Genomic DNA, 22,404 nt, shown 5'->3' with positions numbered 1-22,404 from the left:
GATGAAACTCCATTCTCCGGGGATGCCCCTAGGCTCCCAAGCCTAGGCCCCACGGCAGGTCTCTGGGGATCCTTCCCCTCCTTGCAAGACACCTAAGGTCCCCCGGGGTCGGTGTCTTCCAATGCACACCGCGGTGCGGGGCCGGCCGCCTCAGGCTCGCCACCTCCAGGTCGTTGCAACAAATATCTTTTCCCCTCCTCGGGGCCCCAGAGCGAGGCCGCCTCCCGTCTCCCTCCCTGCCGGCGGGGGCCCTTTCCCAGCCGGGGATCACCAGCAGCAGCAGCAGCAGCAGCAGCGGCGGCGGCGGCGGCAGCCGGGGCAGCGGTGGCAGGAAGCGAAGCCCTTGTTGATGCTGTTCCCGTGGCGCGCCTCCCCGCCCTCCGGCGGCCCGCCCGGCTCTTCCCGGCTTCTGAACGTCCCCCCGCCGCCCCCGACACACCACCTCCGCGCCTGCGCACTGCCCCGCGGGGGGGCGGGGCTCAGATTCCTGTCAGCGGCGGCGGCGGTGGTGGCGGTGACGGCGGCGGCGACCGTCAGTTTTCGCTGAGGAGAAGCACGAAACGGACCCGTTGGCTCTCTTCTCCCTCCCTTTCCCCGCCCCGAGCCTCTCTTCGGACTCGCCGAGAGAATCAGTCCCCCGTGGAGTTTCACTCCGTCTCCTTCTTTTTCTTTTCTTTTTTTTTTTTTCTTCTTTTCGTCGGTCCTCGGCCGGGTGGAAGTCACTGCCCTCGACGAGGAGGAGAGGAGGAGGAGGAGGAGGAGGAGGAGGCTAGCCGCCCTCGCCTCTCGCCGGCCCCCCCACCCCGGTTCGGTGCCCGCGGTTCCCGGAGAGGAGGTGCCGCCGCCACCGCCGCTCCCCCCCTCCCGCTGCCCTCGGGCCGGGCTGGGTCGAGCTGCGATGCCCTCGGACTTCATCTCCTTGCTCAGCGCGGACCTAGACCTGGAATCGCCCAAGTCCCTGTACTCGCGAGGTGAGGCAGGCTCGGGGGGTGGCGGGGGCTGGTTGGTTGGTTGGGGGGACGAGGGAGGGAGGGATGGGGCGTGGGGGCGGGGAGGAGCCGGCGCCGGCGGCACCGCGGGGGGTCCCCCGTCGGGGGACCCCGGACGAGTCTGGGCTCGGGAACCGGCCCAGGGTGTCGGCGGCGGCGAACGGGGTGGGGGGGGTGTTGGAGGTGGCGGCGGCGGTGATGATGGATGGCGCGGAGGGGCCGGCCCCTCCCCCGCGGAGCCGCACGCCGCCGGGGTGCGGGGTGTGTGTGTGTGTGTTGGGGGGGGAAGCTTCGAGTCCGTCGGCACCCTCCTCCCTCCCCACCCTGATCACCACCCCCGGGAGGCGGCTTCTCTCTGCGCTACCGATGGCCCGGGGAGCTGTCGCCCGATCGGTCCGGTGCCCGCCACCCACGGGCGAGTGGCCCGCTCTGGCCTCCCTCCCCTACCCTCCCCCCCCCCCCCCGACTCCGGGGATCACCCTGGACTGGGCCCCGCGCCGCGGGGCCGCTGCGATCCGGACGCCGCCGCTCCGCTTCCCCCGGACTCTCTTCCTCCGCTAAGTTGTTCCCACCCCCCGTCCCCCCAACCCGGCGCGGCGTGGCCCCCCAGAGGGCTGGGAGCGAGCGCGGGGTCACCATCTTTCCTCTCCTTTGGGCTTGTTTGTGCGCCGCCGTCCCACCCCCACCCCTCTCCGGCCTAGTCCAGTCCCTCCCCTCGTCGGGACGGCCCCCCTCGACCGAGCGTTCTTCCTTTTCTCGTCATCTCCTGGCTGGAAAGGGCCCGAAATTTCTTTTCTGTTTCTCTTTTCCCACCTCCGTGGCATTCTGATGACTTCTCCCTCTCTTTTTACAAAGATCGGGGCACTCTCCCTGGATTAGTTTTATTTTTTATTTTTTATTCCTGTTCTTTTTCCCTGGAGTGCCCCTCCTGGCTCAGGCGCAGACGCTGTCCTTTGAGAAATTTCTCTTTGCTGTTCAAGGGTTCCTTGCAGGAAAGGGGCAATGGATAGAGATTCCTCTTTTAAAAACTCTTGGCTAAGCCCTGCAGGGGATTCCCAGCATTAAGCTCTGAACACTTGAGGTGAGCTCTGCAGGGGTTAAATTCCTATACTGGACACCACAACAAAGTGTCAAAACAGGTTCCCCTCTGCAAGGGACATCAAACCAAAAAATAGTCCGCACTACTTTCCTACACTGGTGGGTTGTTGACTGTACTTTTCACCACATTAAAAAATGCGACAGGGAACTCTTTTTCTGAGAAATTCAGCGCTTCCCAATGGTTAGATGGTATGTTTGGTTTTATGTCACCCATCGCTGATTCCTCCTCCCCTCCCCAATAGGAAGACTCACATTAGTGTAATTTATCAGAGTGACTGACATGGTTTACTCTGGAAGGTAGTGGACTAAGACTGACTTGAGTTTGTACACTGAGTCCTACTTAGTAACTGGTAGCCATTGTCTTTGCTCTGAGGAGTTTAGTTGGCAGTTACCCTGTAGGGTGTTTTTCAGATATTACCTGAAGAGCTTTATAAATATTGTAGTCATGATTGTCTGAAGGAAGAGACAATATCAAGAGATGATTCTTAGAATAGGGTTGATGTGGTAAAATTGAGTGCTAAAAATAGTCAAGACAGTAACACCATTTGGGCAGTAATCATCAGATAATTTTCCATGAAACAAATGCTTTATCAAAATCTAAGTTTAGCTTGGAGACCATTATAGAGGCAATCATGTTCCTATTGCAGGGAATATACTAAAAAATATGGACTTTAGCTCTTAAAAATACATGATAGTTACATAAGAGATGTACACTATCCTTAGCACTTTTTCATTCAGCATAAAAAGTACTTAATGCTTTTTGTGTTTTTCAGATTCTCTGAAGTTGCACCCATTACAGAATTTTCATAGAGCTGGACTATTGGAAGGTCAGCAAAGTGAAATTTTTAAAGCATATTGTGTTAGTATGCAAAGACTTTCTCTGAGATGGAATTTAAAGAAATGGGAAAGTGTTGAAACTTTGCAAACTCACACAATGTTGTTTTCCCCTAAAGAGCCTGATCCTTCTTTTAGAGCAGTTCAGTGGGTTTTTTTCTTCCTGTGTTTGAAGTGCTCTGGCTATTGTATCTGTTTTGAGAAGCCTTGGAAAAAACACTTAAAATCATTTAAAATTGTGTGTTGGGTGTTGTACTTTAGAATTCCAGATCTTAATTCTGCCTTTTTACACACAAAGTGAACGTTCAAAAATTCAAAAATCAAGGTATGAGTTAGTAACTACAATAGTGGTAGCAAACATACTTAGTTTGAAAATTCCAAATTCAAAAGTTGTGGATGTTGTGCATTTCAAACTGATAATGAAATTCATTTGCAAGTGTGTTGATGTTATTTTTATTGCATTATATATTTAAGAATAAGAGAAGCCAACTAATAGAGGTGATTAAGCTATGCTTAGAACAAAAGAAGGCCTTTAGAAAGTTCTGGAAATGTTAATAAGCTCTGTACAATAAACAGCTGACAATTACTTCAGAAAACTATTGTTTTTAGTAAACATTTCAGGGCATGAGATACTCTTTGTGTTGTCTACTTTAATATTTTTTTAATTTAATTTTTTTTTTTTTGAGGTAGGGTCTTTCTCTAGACTATGCTGACTTGGAATTCTCTGTGTAGTCTCAGGGTGGCCTCGAACTCATGGCAGTCGTCCTACCTCTGCCTCCTGAGTGCTGGGATTAAAGGCATGTGCCACCATGCCTGGCAAATAGTCTTTCTTTTGAAGGTTTCATGTTTAGTAAGGCTGGAGAGATGGCGTAACGGTTAAGCACTTGCCTCTGAAGCCTAAGGACTCCGGTTTGAGGCTCGATTCCCCAGGACCCACAATAGCCAGATGCACAAGGGGGTGCGTGCATCTGGAGTTTGCAGTGGCTAGAGACCCTGGTGTGCCCATTCTCTCTCTATCTGCCTCTTTCTCTGTTTACCTGTCTGTCACTCTCAAATAAATAAATAAAAATAAACACAAAGTTTTTTAAAGGTTTCATGTTTAACTTCTTTGATTCCTGATATTGGACAGCAAGGATATTAAGTTATCTATTATAGAGATGAGATATAGGCTGATTAATAGACTAAAGTGAACAAAAGTTCCAGAGCAGCAGAAATAATGCTTTCTGTGTTGTAGTCAGCACTCCTTACCAAGCCAAGGTGCCACTATTAAGTATATACGTCTAGCAGCATAAGCATTTTTATAGACTCATTTAAAAAGGTCCCAAATATTTAACTGTGACTTGAATATAGGTTTTTCCTCCCTTAGAGGTAGCCTTGTGAGTGCAGTGTGTGTGTGGGGTCAAAGTGGGTATTGTAATTGAGCTTAAGGTTGAATACCAGTTTAGCAACTTCTTGAGCTCTGTGACCTGGGGCAAATGATCGTCTCTAAACTTTAATATTCTTTCTACAAAAATGTGTCTTTCTTTAGTTAGGTAGTGTTTATTAAAAGTGCCTCATATAGTTCCTGGCTTTATAAATGTGAGTTTAAAAAATATTTTATTCTGTTTGTTATTTTGAGAGAAAAAGAGGCAGATAGAGAGAATGGGTACACTCCAGGGCCTCCAGCCACTGCAAATGAATTCCAGATGCATGGGCCTCCTTGTGCATTTGGCTTACATGGGTTCTGGGGAATCGAACCTGGGTCCTTTGACTTGCAGGCAAGTGCCCTAACCTCTCAGACATCTATCTTTCCAGCCTGAGTTTGTTTTTTTAACTTCAGCATTGGCTATTCTAACTGTAATTTGGAGCATATAAAGGACTCTCAAATGTTTTGTTGTTTTTGTTTGTTTTGTTGTGTTTTTGGACGTAGGGTCTTGCTCTAGCCCATCTAACCTGGAATTCACTATGTAGTCTCAGGCTGGCCTCGAATTTATGGCGATCCTCCTACCTCTGCCTCCCGAGTGCTGGGATTAAAGACATGTGCCACCACACCTGGCATGACTCTCAAATGTCTAATTGTATTTGTATATGTAAGAAACCCATAAGTATACATTAGTGTGACAGTAAAATATATTCTTTTAATATTTTATTTTTATTTATGTATTTGAGAGAGGGAAAGAGGCAGAGTGAGTGAGAGAGAGAATGGGCATGCTAGGGCTTCCAGCCATTGCAAACGAACTCCAGATGCATGTGCCACCGCTGCATGTCGCTTATGTGTGTCCTGGGGAATGGAACCGAGGTCCTTTGTTTGCAGGCAAGCACCTTAACCGCTAAGCCATTTCTCCAGCCCCAGTAAAATATTTTTGAAAGCTATAATCTGAACATTTAAAAGTGTATTTTGGTGATATAGATTTCTTTTTCTTTCTTTCTTTCTTTTTTTGTTATTAAGGTGGGGTTTCTCTCTAGCCCAGGCTGACCTGGAATTCACTATGTAGTCACAGGGTGGCCTTGAACTCACGGTAATTGTCCTACCTCTGCCTCCCAAGAGCTGGGATTAAAGGTGTGTGCCAACATGCCTGGCTTTTTTTTTAGGTTTTTGAGATAAGGTTTCTCTTTATCTAGCCCAGGCTGACCTGGAATTCAGTCTGTGATTTCTGGATTTTTGTCTTACTGTTTGTTCCAGCATTGTAGAATCATCTTTGCACTGTCCCATCCATTTCTTGGGCAACAAAGTAATCATAGAGATTATCAGACAGGAGAAAGGTATGAAAAAAAAAGTGTTAATTATTTAACGATATATTTTTAGTGAGTTGATAGAAATGTAGCCATTTATTTATTTATTTTTAAAATTATTTATCTTGAGAGAGAAAGAGGGGGAGAGAGAGAGAAAGAGAAAATGAGTGGTTCTTCTGGGACCTGTAGCCACTGCAAGTAAACTCCAGACACACATGCCACCTTGTGCATCTGGCTTTATGTGGGTACTGGGGTATCCAATCCTGGGCTATTAGGCTTTGTAGGCAGGTGCTTTAACCACCTACCTATCTCTCCAACTCATTGACAGTTTTTTTTAAATTTCATTTTGGTTTTTTGAGATAAGGTCTCACTCTAGCCCAGGCTGACCTGGAATTCACTATGTAGTCTTAGGATGGTCTTGAACTCATGGTGATCCTCCTACCTCTGCCTCCCAAGTGCTGGGATTAAAGGTGTATGTTACCACATCTGAATGTAAAAATATTTTTACTTATTTGAAAACCAAGTGTCGGGGAGAAGGAATGGGTACACCAGGGCCTTTTGCCACTGCAAATGAACTCCAGATGGATGCACCATTTGTGCATCTGGCTTTATGTGGATACTAGGGAGTCAAATCTGGGCTGTCAGGCTTTGCAAGCACTTGCCTTAAATGCAAAGTATCTGTCATAAGAAGGCTGTCACTTGTTTACTGAAGTATTTATGTCATCCGTTATTATTATTATTAATTTTAATTAATTTTATTTCATGGAGAAAGAGGAAGGGGGAGAGAGAGAGAGAGAGGGAGGATGGGCACGCCAGGGCCTCCAGCCACTGCAAACGAACTCCAGATGCATGCTCCCCCTTGTGCGTCTGGCTAATGTGGGTCCTGGGGAATTGAACCCGTGTCCTTTGGCTTTGCAGGCAAATGTGTTAATTGCTAAGCCATCTCTCCAGCCCTTCATTGTTATTTTTAACCTTTTGACTTGGACATTTTATTTTTTATGTTTTTAAATTTTTATTTGTTTATTTGCAAACAGAGAGAAATAGAGGAGAGAGAGAGAGAGAGAAAGAGAGAGAGAGAGAGAGAGAGGGAGGGAGGGAGGGAGGGAGGGAGGGAGGGAGGGAGGGAGGGAGAGAATGTGCATGCCAGAGCCTTTGGCCACTGCAAATGAACTCCAGATGCACGCACCCCTTGTGCATCTGGCTTACATGAGTCCTGGGGAATCGAACCTTGGTTCTTTGCCTTCACAGGCAAGTGCTTTAACTGCTAAGCCATCTCTCCAGCCCTGACTTGGACATTTTGAAAAGTGACAAAAGTAGAATAAAATATGTAAACCTTGGGGCTGGAGAGATGGCTCAGTGGTTAAGGTGCTTGGATTGCAAAGTCTAGGGACCTGGGTCCTGCAAAGCCTAACTGGGTTTGGTAACCCAGTGCCTACATAAAGCCAGATGCACAAAGTGTCACGTGTATCTGGAGTTCATTTGCAGTGGTTAGAGGCCCTGGTGCACCCATTCTGTCTCTGTGTCTGCTTGAAAGTAAATAAATAAAAAATAATTTAAAAATGTAAACCTGTGTACACCTATCATCAGGCTTTGACAAAGATCAATGTAGCTTCTTTTATATTCTCCCTTCTCTGAAGCTGGATTATTAAAAATAAACCCTAGATACAATTTCACAGCTATCCTATTATCTTTGTCTCCTGAGTGCTGGGATTAAAGGTGTGTGCCACCATGCCTGGCCACTGCCCACCCCCCAAGAACTACACATTCTAGTTTCTTTGAGCAATCTTGTTTTCACTGCTTTTTAAGATAAAGTACGTCAGGAGGCTATTGCATCTAGTGTATCAATATTCTCTGGTTATGTTAATATTGTGGTCTAAATTAGATATGGTGACTGGCAACTGTAATTCTACACTCTTGAGATTGAGGCAGAATTTAAAGCAAACCTGAGATGGATACCTAGTGAGTCCCAGAAGAGGCTGGGCTCCAAATATGTGAGACCTTGTCTCAAAACAACAGCAACAACAACAAACTAAAGCAAAGGGTAGTCGAAAGTTGAACAACAGATAACTACAGAATACCATGTGCCAGGAACTTGAAAAAGCCTAAGGACCCCTGTTAGAGTCCCCAGGACCTACATAAGCCATAAGGAGGCACACGCATCTGTAGTTTGCTCGCAGTAACTGGAGGGCCTGGCATATCTATTCTCTCTCTCTCTCTGTCAGCTTGCAAATAAATGAACAAAAATTGAAAAAAAAAGTCCTTACTGTTTAGCTGAATTTGAATTTAATCTATGTATTAAAACAGTACTGGTCCTTCTTATATATTTTATTTATTTATCTGAGAGAGACAGAGAAAGAGGGAAGGAGAGAGAGAAAGAAAGGAGGAGAGAGGGAAGGCATTAATGGGCACACCAGGGCCTCCAGCCACTGTAAATGAAACTCAGACACATGTGCCACCTTGTGTGTCTGGCTTGTATGGGTACTGGGGAATCTAACCTGGATCCCTAGGCTTTGCAGGCAAGCGCCTTAACTGCTAAGCCATCACTCCAACCCTGCTGGTCCTTGTTATCACACTTATATTTAATATGATGATTGCCTGACAATAGGAAATGGGGTGTTTAGTTAATTAATGTGGTAATAAACACAGTGCCATTAAAATGTTTTTCATGGCCTCATAATTATATGCTGCTCTGTAATCCCAGCATTTGGGAGGCTAAGGCAAGAATATTACAAGTTCAAGGCCAATTTGGGCAGCTTTGTGAGAACCTGTCTTAAAATAGAAGTAAAGCCAGGCATGGTGGTGCATGTCTTTAATTCTAGCACTCTAGAGACAGAGGTAGGAGGGTCCCCATGAGTTCAAGGCCAGCTTGGGACTACAGAGTGAGTTCCAGGTCAGCCTGAGCTAGAGTGAGACCCTGTCTCAGAACAAAACAAAACAAAAATAGAAGTAAAATAAAAGGACTGGGTACATAGTTCAGTGGTAGAGTGATTGAGGCCCTAGGTTCAATCCATAGTACCAAACAAATAATAAAATCCCCTTTAAGACAAAAATCATCACCAAAGAAATGATGCTAAAGGAAAGTAAGCAAATAGACTAAGAAACAGGTCATGTTAAATATATAGAGGTTTAAAACAAATAGTAGAAAACTATAGCTAGAACAGGAAAAATAATACAGTTGGAAGAAACAGAAGAACAGTACATTAAAAAATTTAAATACTTTTCAAAGCAGAAGGGATTTCATGATGGAAGGCTGGAAATAAAGCTGTATGATAGAGTATATTTGTAGCATACGTGAAGTCCTGAGTTCTGTTTCTAGCACTTGGGTGGGGGCAGAATCCAAAAAACAAGAGATTAATGATAAATCAAATTAGAGCTACATAACATTTTCATGTAGTGTTGCACTCAGGGCTTTGTAGTACGTAAGCATTGTACCTCCATGCTATCTCTTCAGCCCTGATTTTATGGACTATTTCTCACTTGCCATTAAGCCTGAGTTCTTTGCCAAGCGTCACATTAGTATGGTAAAGTTGGAACCTAAATATGTAAGGAAATGTATGTATGTATGTATGTATGTATGTATGTACCTTGATAAAAAGGGTTTTCTTAAAATAACATTAGCAATTTACTGATTTTTTAATAAACTATATTTTTAATTAATTAATTTATTTGGGGGGCACATAGAAGGAGAGAATGGGCATGCCAGGGCCTCCAGCTACTGCAAACAAACTCCAGATGCATGCACCACCTTGTGCATATGGCCTATGTAGGTCCTGAGGAATCAAACCTGGGTCCTTTGGTTTTTTAGGCAAGTGCCTTAACTGCTAAGCCTTCTATCTTTAGTCCCAACTATATATATTGTTTTTTTGAGGTAGGGTCTCACTCTGGTCCAGGCAGACTTGGAATTAGTGTCTCAGGGTGGCCTCAAACTCACGGTGATCCTCCTACCTCTCCCTCCCGGGTGCTGGGATTAAAGGCGTGCGCCACCACACCTGGCTTCCCAATAATATTTAAAATTCTTTTCTTTGTTTATTTGCAAGCAGAGAGAGATACCAAGGGCATGCCAGAGCCTCTAGTTGCTGCAAACAAATGTCAGATGCATGTGCCCCTTTGTGCATCTGGCTTTACTTGGGTATTGGTTAATCGAACTCAGGTAGTTAGGTTTGGCAGGCAAGTGCCTTAACTGCTGGACCATCTCTCAAGCTCCCTATTGAGAAAAAATTTATAAATAAATTTTTATTTATTAATCTGCTGATTGATACCTAGAAAACCAAAAGTATTATGATAAAAATGATGTTCAAACATGCCTGAAGTCATAACTAGTTTATGTCAGCTTATTGCCAATGTATTGTATTTCTAAATTGCTATCATGTTTCTCTCTCTTGTTTTCTTATTTATTTTTGTTTTTTCCAAGTACAGTTTCACTCCAGCCCAGACTCTTCTGGAACTCACTCTGTTGCCTAGGCTGGCCTTAAACTCACAGTGTTCCTCTTACCTCAGCCTCTTCAATGCTGGGATTAAAAGGCATGCACCACCACTCTTTGAGACAGGTTAGCCTCATAGTTGAGGAAAATGACATTGAACTCCTGATCCTCCTGCTTTTCCCTCCCAGGTTCTGGGAATACAAGTGACACATTGTAATTACTTTTGTATGTTTTTCATAACTCTGCTTGTATTATTTTCATTCAGCACTAGACTTCTAATGCTTATTACAGGTGGGTAGAAATCCAAATTCTAATCACATGTTCATGGCCTGTCCTTTTTGAAATGTTTTATTCATTTACTTGTTTGATTGAGAGGGAAAGAGAGAAAGAGAGAAAAGGAGAGGGAGAGAGAATGAATGTGTATCTGTGTATGGGCACACCAGGGCCTCCTGCTATTTATTGCAAATGAAACTCCAGATGCTACATGTGCCAGTGTGCATCTGCCTTTATGTGGTACTGGGAAATCAAACTGGGGCCATCAGGTTTTGCAATAAGCCCCTTTAATTCACTTTTCAAAACACTATTTATTTATTTATTTATTTATTTATTTGAGAGAGATAGAGACCATACGAGTTGCAGGACCTCTTGTCACTGCATATGAACTCCAGATGCATATGCCACTTTGTGCATCTGGCTTTATATGGGTACTGGGGAATTGAACCCAAGTCAGCAGGCTTTGAAAGCAAACACCTTTAACCACTGAGCCATCTATTCAGTCCTTATGCCCTCTTGACTGTAATATAATTAATTATTCTGCAAGTCCTCTAAAACTTGAAAATGGTACCTTAAAGAAAAACATTAACTAGCTGGGCATGGTGGCGCATGCCTTTAATCCCAGCACTCAGGAGGCAGAGATAGGAGGATTGCTGTGAGTTTGAGGCCACCCTGAGAATACATAGTGAATTCCAGGTCAGCCTAAGCTAGAGTGAGACCCTGCCTTGAAAAACAAACAAACAGACAAGAAAAACATTAACTAAATATGATCAATACTGTATAAAAGTACCTATTTTTTCTTTTATAATAATAATTTTCTTTGCAAGAAGAGAGATAGAGAAGGAGAAGGGGTGCATCAGGGTCTACAGCAGCTGTAAATTGACTCTAGGTGTATGCGCCACTTTGTGTATCTGGCTTTATGTAGGTGCTGGGGAATTGAACTTGTGTTGATAGACTCTCCAGGCAAGCTCCTTAACTGTTAAACCATCTTTCCAGACCCCTGCTTTAAAAAATATCTTTGAGTTTTTATTTATTTTTGTGGGTGTTTTAAATTAATTTTTTTATTAACAACTTCCATGATTGTAAACAATCATATTCCATGGTAGAATTCCTCTCTATATCATATCCTTTCCCCATCTCAATCAGCCTCTTTTATTTTGATGTCATGATCTTTTCCCTCCTATTATAATGGTCTTGTGTAGGTAGTGTCTGGCACTGTGAGGTCATGGATATCCTGGCCATTTTGTGTCTGGAAGAGCATGTTGTAAGGAGTCCTGCCCTTCCTATGGCTCTTACATTCTTTCTGCCACCTCTTCTGCAGTGGACCTTGAGCCTTGGAAGATGTGATAGAGATATTACAATACTGAGCACTCCTGTCACTTCTTTAGCACCATAATGCCTTCTGAGTCACAAGGTCGCTGCCATCTGAAAACAGAAGGTTCTCTACCAGAAGTGAGAGTAGCATTAATATATGCATATGTACAGTAAGAGAAGTGCTAACATGGCAGTTTGATGAGCACAGTATATACATTTAGCCAGACAACAGCAGACGTTACACCCCTAGGGCTCATGACTACCCCTGTTGTAGGTTTTCAGTATCAGGGATGTATTCCCTCCCAAGGAGCGGCCTCCAGTCCAATTAGAGGGCAGTTGATTTCCACCATGACAGACGTGCCACTATTGCACCTGTTGGCTCATTTGGCCTGGCTGGCAATATATAGGGCTTGCAGTGTCCACTGTTAAGTATCTTCACTGGTGATTTCTCTCTCTCCCATTTAACTGCATGGAGTGTGGCTTTTTCCAGCTTTCTGTCAGCTGGTCTATATGGAGGAGGTTTTCAGGTCAGCTCCAGCAGGATTTCTCAGTGGCCTTGCAGCCCATGTATGTGGAGTCTTCAGCAATAGGGTCTTACCATCTATTCCTGATGGGAAACCAAGAGCCTTGGCAATGGCCTGTAATGTTCTGGGGGCATCAGGGACCTCCCTGGCCAACAACTCACTGGAAGGTATCCTATCCCTGGCACTGACAATTTTCTAGTAACAATCTACAGCTTGTGAGTGTTCCATTGCCCAAAAAAGTAGGTTTCCATATGATTTATTTATATCCTCTTAGATTTTGATTAGCCTTCCCTTCACCTTTCCTTTACTCAGTCTCTTCCCCTGACCTCACTTAGGCCTTTCTATCCCAATTAAGCTGTTCTTCTACTCTTTAACTGCTGAACCATCTCTGTAGCCACCCACTTTTAAAGATATCTATAAGAGTTTTTATTTTTTTTAATAATTTTTTATTTTTGTTTATTTATTTGAGAGAGAAAGAGTGGGCATGCCAGGGCATCCAGCCACTGCAGGTGATCTCCAGATGCATGTGCCACTTTGTGTATCTGGCTTACATGGGTCCTGGGGAATCAAACCTAGGTCCTTTGGCTTTGTAGGCAGGCACCTTCTTAACTGCTAAGCCATCTCTGCCACCCAAGAGTTTTTAATTTTTTTTAAAAAATTATTTGTCTGTATCACGTGAGTGTTGGGATTATAAGTGGCTGCCATACCTACCTAGCACTTACTTGGGTCATGAGTATCCAAACTCTGGTCTTCACTCTTGTATGGCAAGCTTTTATCCACTGAGCTATCTACCCAACCCCCAAGATATTCTTCAGTAGAATTTTTGCTTGTTGTTTTTTCTTGCTATTGGCTAAGATTTTGTCTCAAGTAACATAAAAGAGATTAATATTGTCTTTCCTTTGCTGTTAATAAAAATCCAAGGTCAAAAAAACTAACAAGTTACAAGCTAGCACTTAAAAACATTCCTTTATAGCTGGGATTGGTGGAACATGCCTTTATTCCCAGCACTTGGGAGACTTGAGGTACAAGGATTTCCATGAGTTGAAGATCAGCTTGGCCTACAGAGTGTTTCCATGTCAGTCTGGGTTAGTGTGAGACTCTGCCTTAACCCTCCCCCATAACAAAAACGCATTTAAAGGAAAAAGTATAGCTTTATTTTATTTTTTTCAAGGTGGGATCTCACTGTAGCCCAGGATGACCTGGAATTTACTATGTAGTCTCAGGGTGGCCTTGAACTCACAGTGATCCTCCTACCTCTGCCTCCCCAGTGCTGGGACTAAAGGCGCATGCCACCATGCCTTGCCAGCTTTAGCTTTAACCTGATGTTATAAGGGATCTTCTTCTCCCCTCAATCAAGACAGGGTCTCTTGTAGTTCAGGCTGCCATCGAACTGGTTATATAGCTGAGAATGACCTTGAACTCCTGGTCCTCCTTCTGCCTCCCAGTGGTGGGATTATAGGTGTGACCACCACACTGCCTTATTTTTCCTTTTTGGCTACAATGGGGATTGAGTTTAGGGCATTGTACATGCTATGCTACTACTCTACGTTGAGCTGTATTCCAATCCCTCTTACTATATAAATAAGCAAACTGAAGCGTCTATTGTTATAATATTATTATAAATGAGCTAATAGAAGAAGGAGGGTTTATTAATTTTCCTAAGGTTGCATAGTACTCAGTGTTACAGTTACTTTCTTGTTACTGCAACAAAACACCCAACCAAAAGCCACTGATGAGAGGAAAGTTATTTTATTTTTATTTTGGCTCACAGTCTTAAGAGAAAGCTTCATGATGGCCTGGGAAAACATGGCATAAACAGGGGCTGGACAGTAGCTGCAAAGTGAGCTGACCTCAGGTAAGGAGGAACTGGCTATAACTTCCCTAAGCTTGCTCCCAACAACATACCTCCTCCAACAAGGCTCCACCTCCCAAATTATCATCAGGTGGGGACCAACTATTCAGAACACATGAGTTTCTGGGGGGCATCTGATTCAAACCATCACACTTAAATGAACAAGGCTTGCATTTGAACCTCAATAGTTTTACCCTAGTTACAAACTTAAATATGTAGCCTCTTAAAATACAAATATTTTCTAATTGGCATTTATACTTTGGATCCTATTAAGGTTATACCTACTGTTCAGATGTTTTAACAATTTGCATAAGATTTTATTTAAATTTTAAAAATTAAGAAAATTTAAAAATATTTATTTATTTGAGAGAGAGAGAAAGAGGCAGAGGGAGGGAGGGAGAGAGAGAGAAAGAGGGAGAGAATGGGCACGCCAGGGCATTCAGCCATTGCACATGAACTCCAGATGCATGAAAAGTAGAAGGATAAGCAGAAGTCACCACCTGTGAGAATTTAGAAATGGAGGTGTTGGGCTGAGGATATAGTTCTGTGGTAGAGCACTTGCCTGGTATATGCACAAGGCCCTGGATTCAGTCCTCAGTACTACAAAAATGAGTGAATGAAGGAATAGAGGTAGGTAGGGCACTTGTTTGCTTTGGCAGTACTTTTATGGAATCATGGAAGCCTGTTTTCACTTTATCTTGTTTCTGCTGGTATGTTTCAGAGATGAAGGACATTTGAGAAGAGGTGGGCAACAAAAGAAATAGTACCAGTAGGAGCTTTAGGAATTAGTTTTCTTATTTGCTATGGTTGGTTTCTTCAGTTTTAGAAAGTTCTGTGTTGGGAATTAGAATTTTTCATTTCTTGCTTAGGTTTGGCCCTGAGAACTTGAGGGAACTCATATTTCTCTTCACTAAAAACATTGTCACTCATTGTTTTCTTAGGTGTTATGAGAAAAACAAGTGAAATAATGTTGGTGGGCTTTTAAAGCTATAAATTGCTTTCGACAATTATATTTTGTTGTTGTTTTGTTTTTTTTGAGGTAGGGTCTCACTCTAGCTCAGGCTGACCTGGATTTACTATGTAGTCTCAGGGTGGCTTCAAACTCACAGTGATCCTTCTACCTTTGCCTCACAAGTGATGGGATTAAAGGCATGCGCTACCACACCCGGCATGATATATATATATATATATATATATATATATATATATATATATATATTTTTTTTTTTTTTTGAGTTGCTTTTTTTTTTTTTTAATCAAGGCCAGGTATTCAGATTTTAAATCACTGGAAAGAACTTCTCAACAAGTCAAACCAAGAGGGATTGGTAATCTATGAAAGGGAATTGATTATCTCTGTAGTTATAAGCAAGAGTCATCAATGGATGTGAGCTACAGACTACACATCCCCATGTAGTCTTCCAAAAAAGGCTCCAAACTTTTTTGAGTAGTCAACTGGTGCAGTAGGTATAACACTTTTACATTGGGTCTCATGAATGGACTCCAGTTAAAAAATAAACACAGTAAACACACTATAAAATTATTCAGGTCAAGTACTATTGACAAAGGAACTTGATATCTGGAACTTACTCTAAATGACTCTAGGAGATAAAGGAAATGTGCTAAAAATATTTCTCACACTCACGGGTCCAGGCTTGTGAACCTGGGTATAAGGTATATAGCATATTATCGGAAATTTTTTTCTTTTTTAGGTTTCTTGTTTTTTTTTTTTTTGAGGTAAGGGCTCACTCTAGCCCAGGCTGACCTGGATCTCACTCTGTAGTCCCATGCTGGCCTCACACTCAGGGTAGGGCAATTCTCCTACCTCTGCTTCCTAAGAGCTGGGACTAAAGGCGTGCACCACCACACCGACCTGGCTTTCTCATCTTGCTTTTTTTTTTTTTTTTTCCAGTTCTGTACTATTCTTCTCTGAAAGATTGAAATTACTTCACAACAAAAGGTTAAATGCACTGAAAGCACATAAGATGATGTCTGCAATATTGTTATGGTTTATTTATTTATTTTTTTTTAGTTTGTGTGTGAAAGGAAGAGAGAGAGAAAATTGGTGTGCCAGGGCCTCTTGCCACTGCAATTGAACTCCAGACATGTGTGCCACTGTGTGTGCATGCGTGACATTGTGCACATGCACCACCTTGTGTGTCTGGCTTACATGAGTTCTGGAGAATTGAACCTGGATCCTTAGGCTTTGCAGGCAAGTCTGGGCGCAGCTATGCATGTCTGTAAACCCAGGCCTGTGGGAGGCAGAGACCAAGGAGTTGCTGGAGCTCAAATGACCCCCGAACAGCAGCTCTGGGCTAGTGAAAGATTCTTTGTGTGTGTGTGTGTGTGGGGGGGGGGGGGTTTCGAGGTAAGGTCTCACTCTAGTCCAGGCTGACCTGGAATTCACTATGTAGTCTCACTGGCATGATATTTTTATGTAGTCTTATTAACATACTTTTTTTCCCTCTTTATCTGTCCCCTCTACCTATGTGTTCATTTTCTCATTATTTCTACATTTTACTGGTTTTACTGTTACTTTTTGTGTCCTTTCTTTTTAGAGGTATAGAAGTACACTCAATACTTTTTTTTTTTTTTTGAGGCAGGGTCTTCTCACTCTAGCCCAGGCCAACCTGGAACTCATTCTGTATTCCAAACTGGTTTTATTTATTTACTTATTGTTTTTTTTTTTTTTCAAGGTAAGGTCTCACTATAACCCAGGCTGATGTGATGCCTTATGGGTCCAGGCTGGCCTTGAACTCAGGGTGATTCTCCTACCTCTGCCTCACAAGTGCTGGGATTAAGGGCGTGTGCCACCATGTGCCTGGTCTTTTATTTCTAAAATTTAATTAATTGCTGGGTGTGGTGCCACACACCTTTAATCCTAGCACTTGGGAGGCCGATGTAGGCGGATCACTATGAGTTCGAGACCGCCCTGAGACTACATAGTGAGTTCCAAGTTAGCCTGGGCTAGAGTGAAATCCTACCTTGAAAAACCCAGGAAAAAACAAACAAACAAAAAAACCCAAAATGAACAATTCAGTCATTTAGTGAACTAACCTCTTGTTCGGTTGATATTCCTACTCTAACCTTAGGTAACTATTGATCTGCTTTTCCTCACCATAAATTAGTTTGGACTTTTCTTAGTAACTCATACACAAATTTATATAACATATACTCTTTTAAGTTTTGTTGTTCAGTGATCATAACCTTCCAAAAGAAAACAGTTTTTGTTTGTTGTTTGTTTGTTTTTGTTTTTGAGTAGGGTCTCATTCTAGCCCAGGCTGACCTGGAATTCAGTATGTAGTCTCAGGGTGGCCTTGAACTCATGTCGATCCTCTCTCTGCCTCCTGAGTGCTGAGACTAAAGTTGTGTACTACCACACCCAGCTGGAAAAGTATTTTTAGAAGCTGTCATAGAGGTAGTTTTAGATTTTTTGAGGCATGACTTCCCTGAGGTTGGCCTCCAACTGATGATCCTCTTGCTTTAGCCTCCTAATGGGATTACAGGTATGTGCCATTATCCCAGGTAAGCTAGATATAGCATGTGGTATGTATGTATGTGTATGTATATGTACATATTACTCTGTGTGTGTGTGTATGGGCACACCAGGATCTCTTGCCATTGCAAATGAATGCCAGATGCTTATGCTACTTTAAAAAAATTATTTATTTATTAGAAACAGAGAGAGGGAGAGAAAGAGAGTGAGAATGGGGGCACCAGGGCCTCTAGCTACTGCAGACAAACTCCAAATTCATGTGCCACCATGTGCATCTGGCTTATATGGGACCTGGAGAATCGAACCGGGGTTCTTAGGCTTTGTAGGCATGCACCTTAACTGCAAAGCCATCTCTCCAGCCCTACTTTTTTTTTTTTTTTTTTGAGGTAGGGTCTACTCTGGTCCAGGCTGACTTGGAATTAACTATGTGGCCTCAGGGTGGCCTCGAATTCGTGGTGATCCTTGTACCTCTGCCTCCCAAGTGCTGGGATTAAAGGCATGCACCACCATGCCTGGCTTTATGCCACTTTTTGCTCCTGGCTTTACATGGGTGCTGGGGAACTGAACCTGGGTTGGCAGGCTTTGCAAAAAATGCCTTTAATCACTGAGGCCATTTCCCCAGCCTCCTCTTTTCCATCAATTTAATTTAACTTATTTATTTGAGAGAGAGAGAGAGAGAGAATGAATATAGGTATGACAGGGACTCGGGCCACTGCAAACAAACTCTAGATATTTCCTCCACCTTGTGCATCTGACTCATATGGGTACTGGGGAATTGAACCTGGGTCTTTAGGCTTTGCAGGCAAGTGCTTTAACTGCTAAGCCGTCTCTCCAGTCCCCTCTTTTCCATTTTTTTAAGTAAGAATTTACATGGTTAGTCATTCTGAAATGAAAACTTTACTGTTCCTAAACACAAATGTTCCCAAATATAAATATTTAATTTATAAGCCAGTAGTCTCTCCCTGCCTCCTTTTTTTTTGGACAGGATTTTCACTCTTTTGTCCAAGTTGGCCTCTGGAACTTGCTGTGTAATAGCCCATACTGGCCTTGAAAACTCTTATCATCATGCCTCAACCTCCAGGGTGTAGGATTTCAGACATGTGACACCATGCTTAGCTTTAAGACATTTTTTTCTTATATTGTGTGTATGTATGTATGGACACTCACCTGCCATGGCATCTGTGTGGAGGTCGGAGGACAACCTCAGGGTGTTGGTCCTTGCCTTCCACTTTGAGACAAGGTTTGTCTTGTTTGCCACTGCAAGCACTAGACCAGCAGGTCCTCCAGCTTCTGAATTCTTCTGTGCTTCTCATTGCTGTTGGCATGTTGGAGTTACAGACACATGAGTTGTTTGCATCTGACTTTATGTGAGTTCTGGGAATCTGAACTGCAGTCATCAGACTTGCACAGCAAGTACTTTTTTTTTTTGGTTTTTCGAGGTAAGGTTTCACTCTAGCTCAGGCTGACTTGGAATTCACTATATAGTCTCAGGGTGGCCTTGAACTCATGGAGGTCCTCCTGCCTCTGCCTCCCAAGTGCTGGGATTAAAGGCGTGCACCACCATGCCTGGCCTCCAAGTGCTTTTAATCATGGAGCCTTTTCCTCAGCTCCCATTCTTGTTGTTTTTACATTATTAACAATATTAGGCTGATATAGAGTGAATGAGTAGAAATATAAACACAGAATTTTATATATTTTTTTGAAATAAGGTTTCACTGTATCTCATTCTATTGTGCAGTCTGGCTTTAAACTTGTGTCAATCTTCCTGCCTAATCCTCCTTAGTTCTGAGATTACAGGTATGAGCCACAACCCTTAGCTCTGATTTATGTATTATATTTGAATTACAGAGGTTTTGGATAATAAATGAATAATAAATTTCATTAAAACACTCATTGAGGGGATATGGCTCAGTGGTTAAAGGCATTTGCTTGCAAAGCCTGCTCGCTTGGGTTCAATTCCCCAGTACCCAGATACAGGGGAATGCAGAGTGGTGTCGGCTCCCATGACAGTGGGACATGGAGCCAGGATAATCCCAAGCACTCAGGCCAGCTTGTCTTGACAGTTTGCAACCTTTTTGCTACAGCAGGGTTTGAAATCATGTCTCAAAGAAGGTGAAGCATAAATACCTTAAAGTTGTGTCCTTTGACTTCCATAGGCATGCCATGGCATGTACGTACACACACACACACACACACACACACACACACACACACACACACTAAAGTCCCTGCATTGCATTCATGGGTTTTAGGAGGAAATCTAAATTCCTGAAATCCAACTTCTGATTATCTTTTTTTAAAAACTGAGAAATGATGGGCTGGAGAAATGGCTTAGCAGTTAAGGTGCTTTTCTGCAAAGCCTCTGAATCCAGATTTGATTCCCCAGGATCCATATAAACCAGATGCACAAGGTAGCACATGTTTCTGGAGTTCATTTGCAGTGTTTGGAGGCCCTGGTGTGCCCATTTCTCTCTCTCTCTCAAACAAAATAAGAAGTAAAAAAAAAAACCCACAAAAAACAAAACTGAGAAATGATTCATGCAAATTCATTTTAACCATTTAAAATGTATAATTCGGTGTTTTTCAAAATAATATTCAGAATGTTATGCATTACAAATATCTAATTCTAGAACTTCTTTTTTGGTACTCTGGGTTGGACCTGGGGCCTTGAAAGTTTAATGAAGGCTCTACCACAGAGCTACTTCTCACCCTCTAAAACATCATCCCCTCAGAAAGAAATCCCTTACATTGGATTTGGTGATGTATACCTGTTACCCCAGAATTTAGGAGGCAGAGAGACAAGAGGATCAAGAATTCAAGTTTAGCCTGAAGCAGTTAGTGACTTTGAAGCCCTGTCTTAAAAAACAACCAAGCAAACAAAACTAAACATACTAAAAAGTCTTAAGGAGTCACTCAAATCTCTTCGTTCCCTAACACTAACAACCACTAATTAAATTACATTTTCTGTGGATTTGTCTTTTCTAACCTTTCATATAAAAAAGAATTGTACAATATGAAATGTTTTATAACTGATGTGTTTTCACTTTGCATGTTTTCAAGGTTCATTCGCACTTAAAAATTCTTTTTTTAGACATGGAGAGATGGCTTAGCAATTAAGGCAGTTGACTACAAAGCCAAAGGACCCAGGTTTGATTCCCAGATTGCACAAGACAGCACATGCATCTGGAGTTAGTTTGCAGTGGCTAGAGGCCCTGCCAAACCCATTCTCTCTCCCTTTATCTGCCTTCTTCCCTTTCTCTTTGATAAGTAAAAATAAAATGGTTAACTTTTTAAAAATTATTTATTTGCAGAGAGAGAGGGGAGAGAGACACAGAAGGAGAGAATGGGCACGCCAGGTTCTCTTGCCACTGAAAATGAACTCTAGATACATGTGCCATCTTGTGCATAATAAATCCTGGGCTGTCAGGTTTTGTAAACATGTGCCTGGACCACTGAGCCATCTCTCCAGTCACCATCATCCATGTTTTATTTATGAGCAATTTTAAGTGGCTGAGAGGAGTCCCAGGGTCCAAGCCTGTGATGGCTTGGTAATTAATTCTTTCGTTTGCTTTTTAAAAAAATTCTCAAAAATTTATTTGAGAGAGAGAGAGAGACAGAGAGAGAGAGACAGAGAGAGAGAAAGAATGGGTGCGTCAGGGTCTTCAGCCACTGCAAAAGAACTACAGACGCACATGCATTCGTGTACTTGTGTTCCTGTATGTCTGGCTTATGTGGGACATGGAGATTTGGACATGAGTTCTTAGGCTTCGCAGGCAAGCACCTTAACTACTAAGCTGTTTCTCTAGCCCTTGTTTGCTTTTTTATTTTAGGGACAGTAACTTACACTCTTTCAAATATTTTTATTTAGTTATTAGCCAGAGAGGGAGAGTGAGAGAAAGTGTGTATGTGTATGGGACCACCAGGGCCTCCTGCCACACAAATGACTTCTAGACATATGCCCCTTTGTGCTTCTGGCTTCATGTGGCTACTGAGGACTTGGTCTTAGGCCATCAGGGCATCAGGCTTTGCAAGCAAGCATCTTTGACAACTGAACCATCTCTTCAACCGTGCTTGCTCTTTTGTGTTTTTGAGGCAAGCCCAACAGCTGGCCCTTTGTGTATGTGTGTGTGTGTGTGTGTGTGTGTGTGTGTGAGAGAGAGAGAGAGAGAGAGAAAGAGAGAGAGAGGGAGAGAGAGAATTGATGTGCTAGGACCTGTAATTGTTCACTGTAATTGAACTCCAGACATGTGTATCACCTAGTGTACAAGTGTAGCCTTGCACAATTGCTTCACCTTGTACATCTGGCTTACGTGGGAGTTGGAGAATTGAACGTGATATCCATAGGCTTGGCAGGCAAGTGCCTTAACCGCTAAGCCATCTTGCCAGCCCTTGTTTGCTTTTTTGAGACAGTGTGTCCCTGTGTAGTTCAGTCTAGTATGGAACTATTCTTAGTATCCCAGTAATTCTTCTCTTTCTTTCTTTTCTTTTCTTTTTTTTTTGAGGCAGGGTCTTGTTCTAGCCCAGGCTGATATGGAATTCACTATGTAGTCTCAGGGTGGTCTTGAACTCTTGGCGATCCTCTTACCTTTGCCTCCCTAGTGCTGGAATTAAAGGCATATGCCACCACGCCTGGCTTCTAGTAATTACTTAAAAAAAATATTTATTTGAGAGAGAGGGAGAGAGAGAGAGGGGAAGAGGATGAACAAATGGGTATACTCGTATCTCTAGCCACTGCTAAGCAACTCCAGGCACATTTGCTACCTTGTGCATCTGGCTTTATGTGGGTACTGGGAAATTGAATCTTGGTCCTGGGACTTTGCAGCCAAGTGCCTTAACTGCTGAGCCTTCTCTCTAGCATCTGGAATTCATTTTAATGGCTAAATAATATTCCATT

The 22,404-nt window shown here is 43.0% G+C and overlaps 1 protein-coding gene across 2 annotated transcripts in view; it reads left to right on the top strand.

The window, feature by feature from the left end:
- Positions 1-495: 495 nt before the first annotated feature.
- Positions 496-22,404, top strand: part of Nfat5 (nuclear factor of activated T cells 5) — a 139,460-nt gene continuing 117,551 nt past the window's right edge. For both annotated transcript variants that reach the window (XM_045146745.1, XM_004661652.2), the window contains exon 1: positions 496-971. In XM_045146745.1, the coding sequence (XP_045002680.1) occupies positions 899-971 (73 nt within the window). In that variant the 5' untranslated portion in view covers positions 496-898. The remainder of the gene's footprint in view (positions 972-22,404) is intronic.

Source organism: Jaculus jaculus, chromosome 1 (assembly GCF_020740685.1).
Source record: "Jaculus jaculus isolate mJacJac1 chromosome 1, mJacJac1.mat.Y.cur, whole genome shotgun sequence".
In the NCBI taxonomy this organism is placed as follows: Eukaryota; Metazoa; Chordata; class Mammalia; order Rodentia; family Dipodidae; genus Jaculus; species Jaculus jaculus.
This window is presented reverse-complemented; position numbering and strand designations above follow the sequence as displayed.